The 17,568-nt window shown below is 35.0% G+C and overlaps 1 protein-coding gene across 1 annotated transcript in view; it reads right to left on the bottom strand.

Annotated features, from left to right (window-relative positions):
• Positions 1-424: 424 nt before the first annotated feature.
• Positions 425-17,568, bottom strand: part of RAD21 (RAD21 cohesin complex component) — a 22,506-nt gene continuing 5,362 nt past the window's right edge. The window contains exons 2-13 of the mRNA XM_006769108.2: positions 16,788-16,917; positions 15,644-15,743; positions 13,339-13,445; positions 12,446-12,652; positions 11,916-12,041; positions 11,483-11,608; positions 9,115-9,338; positions 7,404-7,557; positions 6,908-7,056; positions 4,567-4,716; positions 3,085-3,168; positions 425-2,075 (exon numbers count right to left, since the gene is read on the bottom strand). Coding sequence (XP_006769171.1) covers positions 1,884-2,075; positions 3,085-3,168; positions 4,567-4,716; positions 6,908-7,056; positions 7,404-7,557; positions 9,115-9,338; positions 11,483-11,608; positions 11,916-12,041; positions 12,446-12,652; positions 13,339-13,445; positions 15,644-15,743; positions 16,788-16,917 — 1,749 coding nt within the window. The 3' untranslated portion in view covers positions 425-1,883. The remainder of the gene's footprint in view (positions 2,076-3,084; positions 3,169-4,566; positions 4,717-6,907; positions 7,057-7,403; positions 7,558-9,114; positions 9,339-11,482; positions 11,609-11,915; positions 12,042-12,445; positions 12,653-13,338; positions 13,446-15,643; positions 15,744-16,787; positions 16,918-17,568) is intronic.

Below are 17,568 nucleotides of genomic sequence, written 5' to 3'. Positions count from 1 at the left end.
TACAGACAGCATCAAAGTCTTAGTTGTCTCAGAGCTCACAGTGGGGAGTGAGACAAGTCCTAAGCTTGAATGTAAATTCGAGTTTACTCCAGGTTACCGAGTGCCCTGGCTTTCAGTAGGCTTTAAGATGAGCTCAGGAAATCTCTGCAACATGCTTCTAAATTTGTTTAGGACCCCAAGTATGGACACCTATAGGCATGTTGTAATTTATACGTACTTAGGGGTTAGCAGCAGCCATTTGTTGGTGTCAGGTCTTCTGTTAAACTACTGTTTCATATTTAGTCTAAGACATTTTGAAAATCCATTTACTATTTGCATGGATAATTATGCCTTACTTTCTGTTGGCCTTGTCTAGAATAATTCACTTCTTTCGGCAGTGTTTTTCATGTGAACACCACCAACTGTATAACCAATACCTCAAAAATTTACAGCTTATAACACAACTTTTATTAGAAAAGTTATACATAACATAGCATCAACTATTTTCAAGAACAATATTAAACCCAATAAAGCAACAAAAACCAGACTAACAAAATGTGTAACAAGAAACTAATGACCTTTCTATAATCATTCAATTATCTACAATGTCTTTTTACAAAGGGAGAAAAATCAATGGTTTACAGGCACATTATATTGAAAATAAAGCTGCAATAGCAATTTTATACAATTACCATTCTCAAGAAAATGAATCATCAAAACAGTGATTACGCATTCACAAATTTAAAACATTTCACTTAATTTTAAATTACTGGGTATACACTGAAGTCTGAGTTTTGAAAGTGATTTTTTCCACAAAAGTGCCACCACTTAAGCTAGAACTCTCAGTGTAATTTTCCCCTAAAAGTTAAGACATTTTGATAATCATAAGTCACATGATTTCTGGTGCTATCTGGTCTGTTACTTATAAAGCCTTTATTGGATGTTTTTCTTCACTTAAATTATAGGAAACTGGATACAGGATTGCTGTTGCAAAGCTATTAAAGTTCCAAACACAGAGTGTACAGCGTTGGAAAAAGAGGTCAGTAATAAAACTTAAAATAAATATGAGAGAAGCCATTAGTTTTTACAGCATTGTCTGCTGAAAGGTTAAGTCAACCAGGTATATGATTTCCCATCAGTCTTGTCCTTTCAGTTGGAATAGCAATTTCTATTTTCATGATCTGAATACTTCAATACACCTAAACATCTTTTTAAAACTTTGATTTTTAGCTCTTGGAAAATTGTTTAAAATTATTCTACTCTAAAAAGTCTATTTCTGCTGATTTTAGAGCCTCACTAAAACAACAGATTTCAGGATTGTAAGGTTCATTAAAAAGATTCGTGGAATGCTTTTAAAATAGTCCCATCCTTTTGTAACTGAAGGGGATGAGTTACAACACAATTTCACACACCCCCTTGGTCAGCATGGAATTACACTTTACATATCTCGAGGACAATCTGTTTTGGGCACCATCCCAAAGAACAGTGGTTACAAGAAGATTGTCAGTGTTACTGATGGGAAAAGACAATTTCTTCCTAAGATTCACACCCTAGTTCAGACATTTTTCCTGACAAGTTTTCCTTTCCACTGCAGTCATGGAGAACAGATAAAAATCCTGACTTTTGACTGCTATTCAACATTATTGCATGCGCCAATATTGCACACATATATTCTGAACTGTTTAATCTTGGGTGCTTGTTTTCTCCATCAGAACACAATCCATACAAGCAGTTTCCCTTAAAGATGAAACTGATGAATTTAAAATACTGGAAAAAATGAAGAGAAATGCAGAGACTTTGTACAGAAAAATCTGAATTTCTTAAAGGGTTTTGTGTGCCCTACACATGGGGGCAATTTTTACACACTAGTGAAATGAACACTAGCTACAATACTTCTAAGCTGCTCAAATAATGTGGAACCTTGGTCCAGGTGTTGCGATGATGTCACTGTATGGTTCTTCCTGTGTCAGCTCAATAGCTTGCTGCTTTTTAAGAACCAAGAAACTGTAGAACTTTGCTGCAGCTTGCTTTCTGTTTGTGTTTCGACATAACTCAAGCAAACTGATAGATTCAGCTCCAGTTTTAGCAAGAGCTCGCTGAAATTAAAAAAAAAAAGAATTAAATGAAAGTAATTTGTATAGTACTATGCTATTTGGGGATACTGGAAAAAGTATACTGTATATTCTATTGGAGGCTGGGAGAAGATTTTGAATAGTAAGAGTGATTCTCACATCAGTCAAGAAGGTAAAAAGAAAGTTGATCATGGTATATCATAAATCCAAGAAATATTAAAATGACTCATCTTCTTTGGACATCTAATTCAACTGATTCCAACTATCCTCCGAATTTATTCTGGGAAACCATGAGCAACTTTCCTGGTATGTCATAAATCAGGGGTGGGCAACCCCTAGCACGCCAGTAACTTTTGTTGGCACTCGAAACCCTTTCTTATAATCTCCCATTTACCATTTTTTTCTTAATATCAACTTTTATTTTTCAGAAAAATTCAGTGTAGGTGCAGCTTAGATAAATAGTTTTACATAACAAGTTATCTTAAAGACCACAGACATGGATTGACGAGAGAGACTATCAGTGTACATGTATACATTAAAAAATAAATGTATTTTTCAACATCATATACTGTGTTTTTGTTGCTCGAAGAATTTTATTTCTTCAAGGTTCTTCACCTTAAGAGATATCAAGTAGGTGTAACATGTTCTCAAAAATTAGGGCTGGCACACAGATGAATTTTGAGTCAGAGATTTTGCTGGTTTTGGCACGCACTCACAAAAAGGTTGCCCACCCGTCATAGATGCTTAAGATACCCTTGGGCCTTAAAATATCAGATAAAGTAAGTGACATCTGACATTACAACAATTTGACAAATTGAATTATTCAGAGATTAAATTTGCTCAACCAAAAATAAAATGACACACAAAGGAGTACCATAAATCACCATCACAATTCTGCTTGTAAGATTAATCATAGAAAAGTAACAGTTTAAAATATGTAATAGGTATTCCGGTTATAGCATGTAACTTTTTTTTTTTTGAGGGAGTAATGGCACAATTCTTTGCTGAGGATTCTAAGACTGCCCCGGCATACCTGAAGACCATGAAGCATCTGCTGAGTCCTTTTGTTCCATCTTCTTTCTTCTTGATCCTGATCACCCCCCGAAGCATCTTCATCCTGAATGAAGATGACCCCACAAAAGTAAGCTGATAAAAATCTGCTGCAAAATGAAATTTCTATTTCTGTATTTCCTGAAAGCTCTAAATTAATTTGAACTATTTTGACTAATAGAAAATTATATTTGATCCTGCTGCAAAATCACTTAAATCTAGTGTGAAGTTTGTCTCTCTTAAATTACAAAAGAAAGTCCTCGGTACCTGCAAGCAAACATTTGGCTGAATATGAGATTCTGTACTGGTCTATAAAGATGTGCTCTATACAGCATGGTCCATGGACTATTGCTGGTTGGTTATTTGGCCCCTGTTAAAATAAGGAAGGAACTTATGCTGAGATATAAATCAACTATGCCACTAACATATTCAGTTGAGATCAACAGCATGTTATGCTTTATTTTTGGAGCATAATATTCTAGGTGATTTATAATCTGGCAGATTCCTAATCTCATTGTGGACCAGTACCAGAGAAGAGGCCACAAACTAGCAAAGATGAGCAAGTAGTACTTAGTCTATATGGTATTTTTAAAAGAAGTGGGCTATGACCCATCATATATATTTTACTTGAGCCACCTAGCTCCCAGGATAGACTAGAACTATCACCACTCCCAAAGAGTCGGAAGTGAACAGCTGTACACCTAACAGGTAGCACAATGACTTTTAAATACTAATTCAGTGCTAAGTCTGAGATAATGGCACACTCTAATACATAGGCTAGAGTAGCTCTGGGGCTAAATTTCGACTTTAAAACAATGTAGTGCTCATATTAAATCTTAAGCACTAAGTGCTAATGAAATGTGTTCAATCCATAACTTTTAGTCTTGGAAGAAATTTAAAAGCTTCAATGCCACCTGGAAGGCATTTAAAATAAAGATCTAAATAAAGTTCTTGAGATTCTCGATGTTGTCGAATATTTTAACAGCCAAAGCATGCTCCAGGAAAAAGAAATCCATTCCTAAAGCATCTCTATACTTTTTAAAAAATAAGAGTCATGCCAGACTTCACTAGTCACATCCTACTCCAGTCTAATAAAAACAAAACAATAAATGTTTGGTTATCTGATTTCCAGGTCATAGATAACAGTAATAGTAAGAACTGACTATTGACCACAAGATAATGAAAGCAGATACAAGCAATTTAGTTGTGAAGCAAAGAAACCAGTGAAGGGCAGTCCCATGTCCTTCAAAAGCCAATGAGTTATAGCAGAGCATACAATTTGATGTTCTTAATGATGAACTAGATCACTAAACATTTGGTTTAAAATTTGCTTCATGTTTATAAACATGTTTTCATCACTCTAATGCTCAACATCACTGAACTTAATCTCTAATATGAAAATTAAAAAAGCTGGTAGATTTTTTGCTAAAGGTGAATTAGGATTTTTTCAGGACATTAACATTACCTCCTCCTCTTCTTCTTCTTCTTTCTCCTTCTCTTTCTCCTTTTCTTTTTCTGGGAGAAGCTCTAACTCTGGAATTAACTGACAGATATTTGGAGGCTCTTCTGGGGGCAGTTCTACAGGAGGTATTTCCATCTGCTCTACTTGCTGAGGCTTAAAACAATAAAAATAAGGCAATTTAAGATGCACATTTTAAGGGTAGCTTCTTTTAAAAATACTGGGGCAATATTGCATACTTCCTCACAACCAAAGATTGATTATACAGGGTGGGAGCAAAAGCCTGCTTGCAGTTATTCATATGGAAAAGAATACAAAAATAAACTTCTCACACACAACTGTAAATCTTTCTTTTACTTGTAAAGCTTCGACATTAAAGTATTGTAGTTTACAAAAAAAAAAATGGATCCATTATCTTATTATCCTAGAACAAAAGTGTTTTTATACTTTTTAGGAGTCAAAAACTTAAGTCTATGTGAGAAATTTGCAAATAAGAAAAACCATAAACAGTAAACATCCCCCAAACTTTATATAGTAACATTTTAGAAAAAAACACACAAACAGTACTCCAGGGCAGTACATAAACCCATCAATTAGCCTGCTATTATCACCATTACTGCACACAACTACTTTAAGGCTATCCAACTAACTTGGGCTCTAAAAAAAAAAGAGCAGCAAATAGAAAAGAGATGATTTTGGAGGTCCATCTCTTTTAAGTTTCCTCCCTCTGAGGCTTTAATATTTTAAAAAACAACAATGAAAAAACAGTCTGTAACAAACTAAAGGAATGTCAAGGAACAATTACCAGGAGAGGTACTAGAATAATCAACTCACCTGTTCCTACTCCTGAGCTCATAGAGAAAAATGCTCTTTTTAGACAACTTCTTACCACCAGAGGGCAGAGAACTATTTAAAACTGGCAGGCTATCTTGTCAATGTCCCTTGATGGAGGCTGAACCAGATTCATTTATTTTATGGTTGAGAAGTCTTAAACCTGACCTTACTTCCATTATACTTTAGTTTTCTTATCCTTAGTGAACTTAATTTGTTTTTCGGCAATTTGAAAGTATACTGATTATTTAATGGGTCATTTAATGATAGCCTTAAAATTGCCTACCTCTGGAAATATGCAAAAATATTTGTTAAAGATTAAACCAGAACCTGAAACAGAATTGAGAGTCCAGGAATAAAGCCATACATACCTGGTCAATTAATTTACAACAAAAGAGCCAAGAATATATACAATGGACAAAGGACAGTCCTCAGTGTAATCATTTAATAACATTTACATGTTTCAAATCATGCTTTTCACCTTAAACCAGTGTTTCTCAAACTTCTGGTCCTTTAAATACAGTTCCTCATGTGATCCAACCATAAAATTATTTTTGTTGCTACTTCATAACTGTACTGTTGCTACTGTTATGAGTCATAATGTAAATATCTGATATGCAGGATGGTCTTAGGCGACCCCTGTGAAAGGGTCGTTTGACCGCCAAAGGGGTTGCAGCCCACAGGTTGTGAACCGTTGCTTTAGACTAATACAATGTTAATTATTTCTCAGTAAAACTGGAGAATGTTCGCACTTGCTCAAAGCAAAATAGAGGTCAGACAACTGAAACTAGAGAAGTGACAATCTGTTCACACTTGGCCTGGAATGTACAAGAATCTACTAGCTTATTTTCAAATACAAAAATCCTATCTAGCAGAAAGTTTGTTTTATTTTACTCACAAAATATTTAATGCATGTAGAATTTAACAGGTTCAATATACTGGTTTTCTGATTTTATCTAGAATTATCAGATTCACCTTGGACTAATATTTGAGAAAGAAAAATAAAACCAGAACCAAGTTCAGGGTCAAGGTCAGGGGTCCTCAAACTTTTTAAACAGGGGGCCAGTTCACTGTCTCTCAGACCGTTGGAGGGCCAGACTATAGTTTAAAAAAAAACCTATGAACAAATTCCTATGCACACTGCACATATCTTATTTTGAAGTAAAAAAAACAAAACGGGAACAAACACAATATTTGTATTTGTATGTGGCCCGCGGGCCGTAGTTTGAGGACCCTTGGCCAAGGTGCTCGCTATAGGCCACCCTGAAGCAACACTATTCAAGAAGACTCAGAAAGACTGAAAATTCCTAGAGCATCTTCTCTTACTTAAGGCACATTGTGCTCATACCCTTGGCTGCTATTCCTCTTTGGACCCATGTGCCTTCACATTTTCTGCCTAAACCAAGATACTTTAAAAGGGCCCCCTAAATAACACTCGCCAGTACTAGGGATTTAAAATGAATGTCTAATACCTCCAAACATACAAACATTGTGATGGAGAGATGTGCTTACTTACAGGGATCACAGGCTCTGGGTCAATTTGTCCTGCTTTTCGCTTAACTCCCTGAGGTGGTGGTGGAGGCATGGCTGACTCATCTGCGTTTGTTCTGCTGGTCTCCATCACTGACTCCTGGAGGCGGCTTGGCTCTTCCAAAATGGGCTCATCTGCAGTTGGCCATATGGAAAGACTAAGGTCATATAGTCTTGACCCATTTACTTTTAATACTAATACACTAAAATGTACTTTCTCTAATGGAGATGCCAAATAAAATTTCCTCCACAAAGATTACTCAATTTGTAATACACTTAAAGGTGGGAAAGGACCTTATGTCCCACCTCCAGTCCAATGCAAGATAATCCTTTAGCAGACTATCATACAGCCCATCAAGAAAACAAAGCTTCATATCTAACAAAGCAATCACAATATAATAAGACATGTATTTCCCCGTCCAAAAACGTTGAGTATATTGTTCACATAAATGTCATTAGGGAACTATCACAAAAGAACAGACCGATAACATCACGTTGCTGCTGTTGCTGTTCTTCTCTGGGCACCTCTGGATTCTCAAATTCTTTGAGGAATTCATCCAAATTATCAGCCTCTCCTCCTTTCCTCCTTTTTCTAAGATCTTCTGGAACTAGAGGTGTAAGACAGCGTGTAAAGAGCTATAAAAAAAAATAAGGGGGAAAAACCACTCAATTATAAAATAAGTCACATTATTAACAAAAAAGCCACTGACATTTCTATTTTCCATAAGTTTTAATATAGTTGTAATCAGTGTATATATATTTAGCATAATTTCTACTAAATGTCATAACATACTCATAGTTCATTCCATCTTAACACATTGCGTACCGCATAGAAATCTCTAAGGCATACGCCAGGGACCGCACGTTTTTCGGCAAACTGCACGTTATTTAAACCATCATAATGCACTTTAGGTGTTGTTTTTCAATAATTATAACGTTTTTATTTACAAAAACAATTAAACAATTAAAGTTCCTAGTATTTTTTTAACGTATGGTACTACGTAAACCATTTTCCTCTATGAAGAGGGACCAAACAAAATTACGTAAGTATCTAAATTCGCTCCTTTTTCCATGGGCGTGAAAAACGAGAACACTAGTGAGCGGTCCTTAACAGATGGCGCGCAAAACACGAGAAAACTCCTGAGCTGTACAAAATGTGTTAAAATGACTTTTTTTTTTTAAAATAAAATAAAATGACTTTAAATATAGGCTTTCAAATTATAACAAATTAAATTTTTAAAAAGTTCAGTGAAGATTTTAAATCCATTGTCTTGTAACTCAGAGATAAACTTTAGGCAAATAAACTAAAATGTCTAAGTTTTATTTTCATATTGATACTTAATACTCAATCCAATTTACACAGTGCTTTATCACCTATCATTTTAATAAAATATTCCACTGAGGAGATATATGTATCTCACACTTGAAACATTTTTCAATATTTAAATTTCTTTTTAAAAAACTGACTATAAGCAACAAAGTAATTAACATCTTCAAAGAAATGGCTTTCCCATATTTTGAATTACTTCCTTAGAAAAAAACTCCTATAAGAAGACCACTAAGTCAAACAATATAAATTTTCCAGATGAATATTTTATAGGACCATGCTTTCAATAAAAAGCAGTTTTACCATTGTCTTGCTGCTTTGAAACACTTTACAATTTAGAATACAATGAATAAAGTGAAATCAATTGGTTCTATGCAGATTTCAACCTTACAAAGAGTAACAACCTATCAACACTGCGTCTGCCACTCATGAGATGCCCCAGAATCTTGTTTTCGAGTATTCTGGAACCTAATGTGAGCAGAGAGGGCCTCTTCTCATAAAGCCAGTGGAAAAAGTATAACTATTACACGTTTCAGCCAGAAAGCAACATCTAAAGATTTCAACTGGAAGCACAGTGCACAATAAAGCAACAGAACTAATAGTTTATCAGAGGAGATTGAAGAGAGAACTACTAAAAATGCCAGTAGCTTTGTTGTATAGGGAATATTCATTCTACATCTTTTAGAAATGCAAGTGTCAATCATTACCATCTTTCAGATCAAGGTAAGTTCAGTATACTGTGATTTAAAAAAGAAGGTATGGTATAATTGACAAATACTTGATCAAAAATTATTCAAACAGAAGTTTTAAAAGTATTTTAAAAAATGGTCAAAATGTGTATGAAATAATAAATCCTGCAAACTTACCTTCAGTAGTCTGTTATTCCATAAAGGCTGGGCAGGTAAAGAGAAAAGCTTTTCCACTCCCCCTGTCTCTTTCCACATCATCAATTTCTTGGTGGGTGGTGCCAGATCCAAAGTTGTAACAATGTCAGAATAATCACTAAGCTGGGCTCTAATGGTCTTACTATCCAACTCTTTGACACTGTCAACAATTAACTTCCTCTTTCTCTTGGCTTTTGTTTCTTTGACTGAAATGGAAAAAAAAAAAAAAATCATTTTCCCGAGAGGGCAGCAAGAAAACACACAGTGCCCAGACTTGGTCTCATTGTATCTCCTGCTTTTCTACAAACCCACTAGGAAAGTTAAACCTCATGAGGGCAGAATCTCTTTTTCTCTTTCATTTAAAGGTTTTTAAATTAATTTTTAGAAAGTAATGAAGAGGGGGAGAGAGAGAAATATGTTGATGTGAGAAGGAAATAGCGATCTGCTGCTTCCTGCATACCACCTACCAGGGATCAAGCCAGCAACCTGGGTAACACCAGCCAGGACCAGAATCTCTTTTAAATTAGGTTTCCCAAACACCATGCAGAAAAGAGGCTGGCATTCAATAGGCGCTCAGTAAAAATTTTCAGAATAAATGAATATGGATTTAGTACAAAATGAGTAAATTCAAGCGCCAATACATTTATCCATGTAACTTTATACAGTAAACATGGAACATATCACACTCAGGCTCAAGTTCTGAGCTGCCTTATTAGTTGAGTATAAGTTGAATACAAGAAAAGTTGACTTCATCTTGCGTACCTCTTCATTTTCTTATTTGCAATATGGCCAACCACTTATAGAGGTTGTGAAATACTTAAGACTGTTTGGCATAGATTGAGTCCTCCATAAATGGTTGCAATTACTAGGATTTTTATTGGAAAGGTTACAATTCATATATGGCAGTTGTAAAAGCAGCCTGAAGTGAAACAAGCCCAAACCCAGTCAGATGCACCTGAAACTCCATCACAGACATGTATATTCATTTCTAAACATCACCAGAACGGTAAAGTAGGTAGCTTTACCTCAATCTTTGAAGATAACAACAACAAAAAACCAGCTCATGGGATTAAGTAAATTCTTTAAGATTTTATCCTGTCATACATGTTATATCCCATAGGTTTTATTTTTTTTAAATCCTCACTTGAGGACATGGTTTTATTGATTAGGGAGAGGAAGAGAGAGAAACACAACATGAGAAACAGATCTGTTTCCTCCCATACACACCTGGACCAGGAATCAAACTTACGACCCTTCAATGCATAGGATGATGCTTTAATCAACTGAGCCACACTGGCCAGGGCCTCCATAGATTTTTATATACAATTATTTATGTGGTTTAAGATTAAAAAAACGTTATAGAGTGACAGACTTTGTCTAAACTGTCCTCCAGCTACTCAGAGTTCCTTTCCCTAAAAGTTCCAAATTCTTAAAACAACTGGCAAAGCCTATTTTAAACACTGCAGTTTAATGTTCTCTTTAATATGTCACTAACATAGTACATATTTTAGTGTTCCACAAGGATAAAGATTTAGTAAGCGCTTAAACCAGGAGCCCAAGTCACAATTTTTGGTGACCAGATTTTAAGTAGAAAAACCAAAAGGGTAACCTTGTTCTATTTAAAAGTAACAATTTATCTTGAATATACTGTAACTGATTTCAAGTATTCTATCCCATTGTACCCATAATCTAGAAATTTTATAATTTCACACCCAAATTATGTATCTCAAACTGCTTCTTTCATTCAGAAGCAGCAGCCCCCCCCCCCAATTAATTGTGTTATGCTGCTTATATAATAGAGGCCTGATGCACGAAAATCGTGCAAGGGGCAAGGCCCCCCACCCGCAGTGGCTACTGCCTCTGTCTTGGCCCTCATAGCCCCGGCTTCGTCTGGAAGGACGTCTGGTCTAATTAGCATATTATGCTTTTATTATATAGGATATTCTTATATAATAAGAATACTGCTTTTAGAACCTCTGATATTTTTTTAGGTTTTCCTAGACTGGAGCCCAACTGTATAGAACTTTGGAAGATAACTGATTAGCCAGTCCTGTATTTTACTGTAAAATACCTTCCAGCGTTTTCTGTTACACGTGACCTGTTAGCATTTTGAGAATCCAGAGACTACATACGAGCAGAAAACTTGTTCTATACTTTATATTTCACAACTTGCATGAAAATTCTTTCAGATACTCAAATTATATTTGAATTAAATAAAGGTTCTGCTAGATGACTGTGACCAAGAAGAAAGAAGACCAGTTATCTAAAATGAGAGCAGGAATTTAGTGGACAACAGTCAGAACTAGGATCTTATGCTTTAGTAAGTTTTATAAGTCAAATGTGTGCTCACCAGTGATATCGATAGGTTCCAAAGCAAAGGCTTCTTCCTCATTCGGAACAAGTGTTGTTTGATCAGTCATAGTCGGCATTGGTTCGACAGGATCCACTGAATCAGGACTATCAGGCCCACCACCCACTATAAAAACAGAACTTTGGTCACAAAAGGCTTGGTTATTTAACATATACCCTACAGATAAAGTATTCCTTTATAAAACTGGAAAAAATAAAACAAAAAGAAACCTATTGGTACCAAGAAAAAGGTTTTCTAGATCTGAGGAAGTCCCTCCAAATCGAACCCTATGATTTACTAAGAATCAATCAAAAGCACTGTTTTAAGATTTACAGTTTGTTCATTAAAAGGTTGAACTTTCAGTGTGTGTTCTTTATGTTAAATATCTCTCTGGATATCATACAATCATGCCCAGGTCACTAAACATGCTTACTTGACACATTATCATCCTCATCCATATCATCATGTGCAGGCTGTTCTGGCAACATAACCCCCGTCTCCGATAGGGCAGGAGGATCATCAAAGATACCGCCATCATTATTACTAATGAGTTTGTCATCTGAAATAGGGAATATAATTTAAATGTTATTCAAAAAAATGCTAAAAGAATATTCAATCACTGGAAAAATACAATTATGTTAAAATGGATTAAATTTAAAAACTTAAATCTGTATTCAATTTGCATCTGTTTCTCTTCAGGGTAGTGTATGAAAGTATAAAACATTTAGTATATAAAAATATTTCTCACTCCTAATTTATATTCTCTAGTTCTTATCGCTATTTAAAATATATTTACTTAACACAGCTATCAAACAGAAATAGAGCAGTTTTAAGAACTAGTAAAATTTAAACTGAGAACATTTACTGAGCCAATGGTCGGAATTCACACCTAGAGTTACTCAAGACACAGAATTAGCAATAGCTCTAACATAAAGAAATTAGAATAAACACCTTGTGACCTACCTAATATGCCACCATCATTTCCTTCTCCGAAGTTGTCATCCTTATATTGGTCTTCATATTCTAAATGGTTAATTTTCTCATTCAGATTGCTTGTGCTCTGCTCAGGCTCTAACAGGAGGTTAGAAGCACTAGTGCTTACTAACATGTCATCATCCTCAAAAGCACTGCCTTCTCGCATTATCTCACGGTCATCCATTCCAAAGTCACCTGAATAAATTTTAGTCAGTCATTAACTGAAAAAAGTGAGAAACATGACTGATACAGAATAAAAAAGGTTAGTGATTTATGATGTCATATTTGCTTATTGAAGTCTTGATTATCTTTGAATGTTAAAACATCTAGTTTAAAGCTTTAACATCTGTATTTCATAAGCTGAATCTGGGGCAAGATTGGCAAATACAAAGTTAAGATCCAAATTTAGGTTACCTAAATATGTTAAGTAAATCTAAATATGTATGCCTGTTAAGTGGCATTAACATTCATAGACAAACTTTGTTATAATAGGTTTTCATAAGAAAAGAATTTGGCTTGCTACAAGTTTTGAATAGTGAATTTCAATAGAATGCACAATGCAACTGTTCCAACATAGTTTAAAAGCGCGCATTACTTTAACATTGAGACTTTTCACACAAATCAATATACAGGTTTTATCATTGTGTATGGGAAGTAGGAGTAGGCAGAGAATGAATTCTAAGTTTGGTGCATAAATGGAAATAATGCTTAATATACTGGAACGAAGGCAAATTCTTTTCCTAATAAAAACATGTAAGATGAAATTTTAAGTCATTCTGTCATTGTGAATGTAATAAGTGCCTAGTTTTCTTTTTTAAATTGCTAACAGTACCAAACATAATTGTAATATTATAGCTAGTGACTAGTGATTTCTCTATTACCAAAATCATTTTCTTGTAGGATACTGATGTTCCCAACATCTTCTCTCATGGTTATCTCTTCCACTCTACTCTGGTTCAGGCTGAACTGCTGGGCCACATCGATGTCACTGTAAAAAGATTTCAAAAACACTTTAGTCAAGTCTTATCATAATATACAGTAATACACGGAGGCCAAGAATCTGAATGATTTACAGGTTAAAGTTTCCTGGCTTTTCTGAGACCTGTTTCTTCCTCTAACAAGTAACCTTTCATATTGTTTTAAAATATTAAATAAATTAAAAAACACAAACCCACAAAACTCACATAATGTTAAACACCAGTCAGCAGTATCATTGGCGAAATTCAGAATGTAAACAGTTCAAAACACATAAGTGGGTTAGTTTAGCAATTAAATGGCAAGGAAAAATGAGAGATGCAGAGCTGGTGTAGATTTTTGAGCGATTATGAGACACATCAACCAAGTAAAGTATGCAGACCATGTGCAGACCTAACTCAAACAAGCTAGAAGAAAAAAAGGCCCTGTGTGTCAACTGGGACAATTGAACGCTGATTGGACATGCAGTAAGGAATTACTTTAAGTTTTCTAAAGTATGATGTTATTATGGGTATGTTTTAAAAATTCCTTATTTCCAAAGAGATACATACTGAGTTATTTACAGTATTTAATAATATATGTGTTATTTGCTTTAAGATAATTCAGTGGGGACTGGAGGGTGATTTGGAGAAATACAAATGAAATAAAAGTGGCAATATAGCCCTGACCGGTTTGGCTCAGTGGATAGAGCGTCGGCCTGTGGACTGAAGGGTCCCAGGTTCGATTCCAGTCAAGGGCATGAATGTACCTTGATCAATGTTTCTCTCTCATTGATGTTTGTAACTTTCTATCCCTCTCCCTTCTTCTCTGTGAAAAATCAATAAAATATATATATTTTTAAAAAGAGGCAATATTGATAATCAAAACTGGATAATCAGTACATGTAGTTCACAATACTAACCTACTTTTAGCTATGTTAAGAAATTTCCATGATAAAAAAACAAACAAAAAAACTATATATATGAAAACCAAGTGACTGGAGTGCCAGAATGACTGGTTGCTTTGATGCACACTGTGCCTCGATTGCCCCCACCCCCAACTGGGGGCAGGGCCGACTGGCCAGCCCAGCCCAGCCCAATCGGCCCCAATGGGGGCGGGCTGGCTGGACACCACCCATGTACGAATTCATGCACCGGGCTTCTAGTATAAGAGGAAACAAACAGTAAAGCAGGTAGATGATGATAATGCCTACCTAGGACTAATTAACTCACAAAGAAATCAAAATAGTTCAAATTTAATTAGGAGTCATAGAGCATTTTAAAAAGCAGAGGAATTTGTCAAAAGATAAATGGGACTTTTATCTTTATGGTATAGAGGGTTTCTTGGTTGTCAACTGTAGTAATCAATCACTTGGAAACTTCCAGTCCCCCTCCATGTCATGGTTGTGATAGCTGGATTTTGAGGACTTAAGGAGGGAAGCAAGTATACTACATACAGTATTCTGCAATAATGGCCATCTCTGTACAACTTTCTCCTTTTAAATGTGCGGTGACAATGACCCTTTCATACTCTTCATAGAAAGTTATCTCCTATGCTTATTAAAATAAAATTAATACAAAATTATGGCTGAGTATAGCTTGGCAAAACAAACCAAAACTTACTAGATGATTTTAATGTATTTTCCCGAAAAAAAATCATGAAGCAATAGTTCAAGTTTACTGGTATCATGATATCAAGCATATTATCTGGACAACTGTTCTGTTTACATAAGCTCTGGCCTAAGCACATGAGAATTCTCCTATCTTACCTGTATTAAAGTTGGTATCTTCTACACCAGTGATGGCGAACCTATGACATGCAAACTCATTTTTTTGGTTGATTTTTCTTTGTTAAATGGCATTTAAATATAAAAAATAAGTATCAAAAATATAAATCTTTGTTTTACTATGGTTGCAAATATCAAAAAATTTCTATATGTGACACGGCACCAGAGTTAAGTTAGGGTTTTTCAAAATGCTGACATGCTGATCTCAAAAGGTTGGCCATCACTGTTCTACGCTATTTTCTTATAGAAGCACTTTTAGGTTATATTTAGAAATACATAAACATACTTCCATTTAGGCTTCCCTATCCTTAATGAAAGAGTATATATTTTAGCTAAATGTTAATTCAATGTCAAAACATTCCCAAGGAAAACTGTATATTTAGAAGCCAATAATATGTTCTCTTATAGACCAAGTCAACAATTATTAAATAAAAAAAAAGACATACTCTAAGTCAGGCAATGGCTGATCAAAGTCATGAAATTCTTCAGGTAAAGTAATGGCATTGTAGGCAGCTTCTCGATTTTCCTCAGGCAGGTCAACAACACCTGGAAAAGAAATGGGAAGCTTCAAAGTCTGGCTACACAAGATTATCCAGGGATCCAAGAAAGGTAAAGTCGGTATAATTTCCCAAGGTTATATTCTAGAAGGTAGATAACATATGTAAAGTACTTTGAAGCACAGTACTTTTGTCTTTCTATAATCGTAAGACATACTACTCCCTTTACAAAAGAAGTCAAAGCACTATTATGCATGAAGCTAATAAGTCTTTAAAAGAACATATCAACAAATAGTTTCTAAGATAAGCATAAAATGTCTGCGGAAGATAAGGAATTACTGCAAACCAGTGAGTCCCCCAAATGTTAAGAGGAATTGGTGTTTTAAGGAACGTGAGAAGATTTAAATTTTTTATATTTTCCAAGCTGTCTGTAATAAATATACATTGCTTTAAAGACAAAAATAAAAAAAAATCATGTTATTTAAACAAAATGCACTTAGTAGCTATGTGTTAGAAATCACCCAAGTATCACAGTCTCTGTCCTAAATATTTACTTTTCAAATAAAATCTCAGATCTTAAAAATTTCACTATTCATACAGTAAAATAAATTCAAGTACTAGAACATAACCTTAGTAGAAAATACTGTATAAGGCATCTCTTTTATACATTCAGATTACTTTAATTAGAATAAAACTTCACCAATGCTTTAAAAATTATTTGTGAAAAATTAAAACCCTCAATTTTGTTTTCTGAGCTCTGTATGTTAAAAAAAGAAAAATATAACTGGTTTTCAACAGTTTAACCTCTGATGACTGAGTTCTACACAAGTTGCTGCAAGAGGAGCTAAAAGAAAAAGGCAGCTCCAAAGAAAGAACAAAGAAGAGGGGATTGTAAAATCACGCAGGCAGAACAAAAGTAAAGTGGGTTTCCTCTCTCAAACCACTGCCTCTCCCAGCCTTGCTGTACTGTGAAGAGCCCTTTGTATTGAAATTAAAATAAAACATGACATGCTGAGATATAAATTTTTTTTAGCAGTTTTTCACACCAAACATGAGAAAGTCCAATATTTAAAAAGAAAAAAGTCAATAATACCTGGCCGAAAAGCCATCTTTATCTTAATGAATGCTTCATTACAGTCTGCAAGGAGATATTTGGCTTTTCTGTGATAGATTCGAACAACTCCCAGTAAGAGATGTCCTGATGTTCGGAGTGCCATCTTCACCTGTGAATAAAATATTAATACTAATATAATTTATAAAGTCAATTTTCTGGTTTTATAGGTAATCATACCTTGAAGCTTATATTTTGTTCAATTTATAGGCAGTTTTTACTTTATCTCTTTATATTTTTTATCATTTATTTGAAGTTACCTAAATCACCTCTATTTTATTTTTCACTGCTTTTACCTGTAAATTCCCCAAGTACCCCAAAGGATAGACTGGCAGTAATCCATGAATTTAACACAGACATGAAGGTAGCTATGAAGCAGGCATTAAATTAAGGTGTTCCATGGATTGTTGCCATGAGCACATTAAGGAGCATGTGGTACTTCTGACTGCCAATCCAGACCCACTGCTCCTTGCTGGCTCCCTGAACTGATTTTGTTTGGGAAGTGCATGTCCCCAGCCTCGAAGGATGATTGCTCCATTCTTCTCTGCTAATGCTTACTCTTGCATTAGCAACTTCAGTTCAGTCAGATTAATAAGTATAAAGTATATCAGAGAGATTCTAAGAAAGATTTTCCCATTAAAGAAGAATGCCCCTCTCTTCTCTCTCCCTTTCCGGCATTAATGTAAATAGGAGAGATTTGGAGCTGCCTGCAGTGACCCTGTATTAGCAAGGCCAAAAGTATGATGATAAGAAGCCAACAAAC

The sequence above is a fragment of the Myotis davidii genome, unplaced genomic scaffold (genome assembly GCF_000327345.1).
Source record: "Myotis davidii unplaced genomic scaffold, ASM32734v1 scaffold1, whole genome shotgun sequence".
In the NCBI taxonomy this organism is placed as follows: Eukaryota; Metazoa; Chordata; class Mammalia; order Chiroptera; family Vespertilionidae; genus Myotis; species Myotis davidii.
Note: the sequence above shows the minus strand (reverse complement) of the source record. Positions and strands in the feature narration are given on the sequence as shown.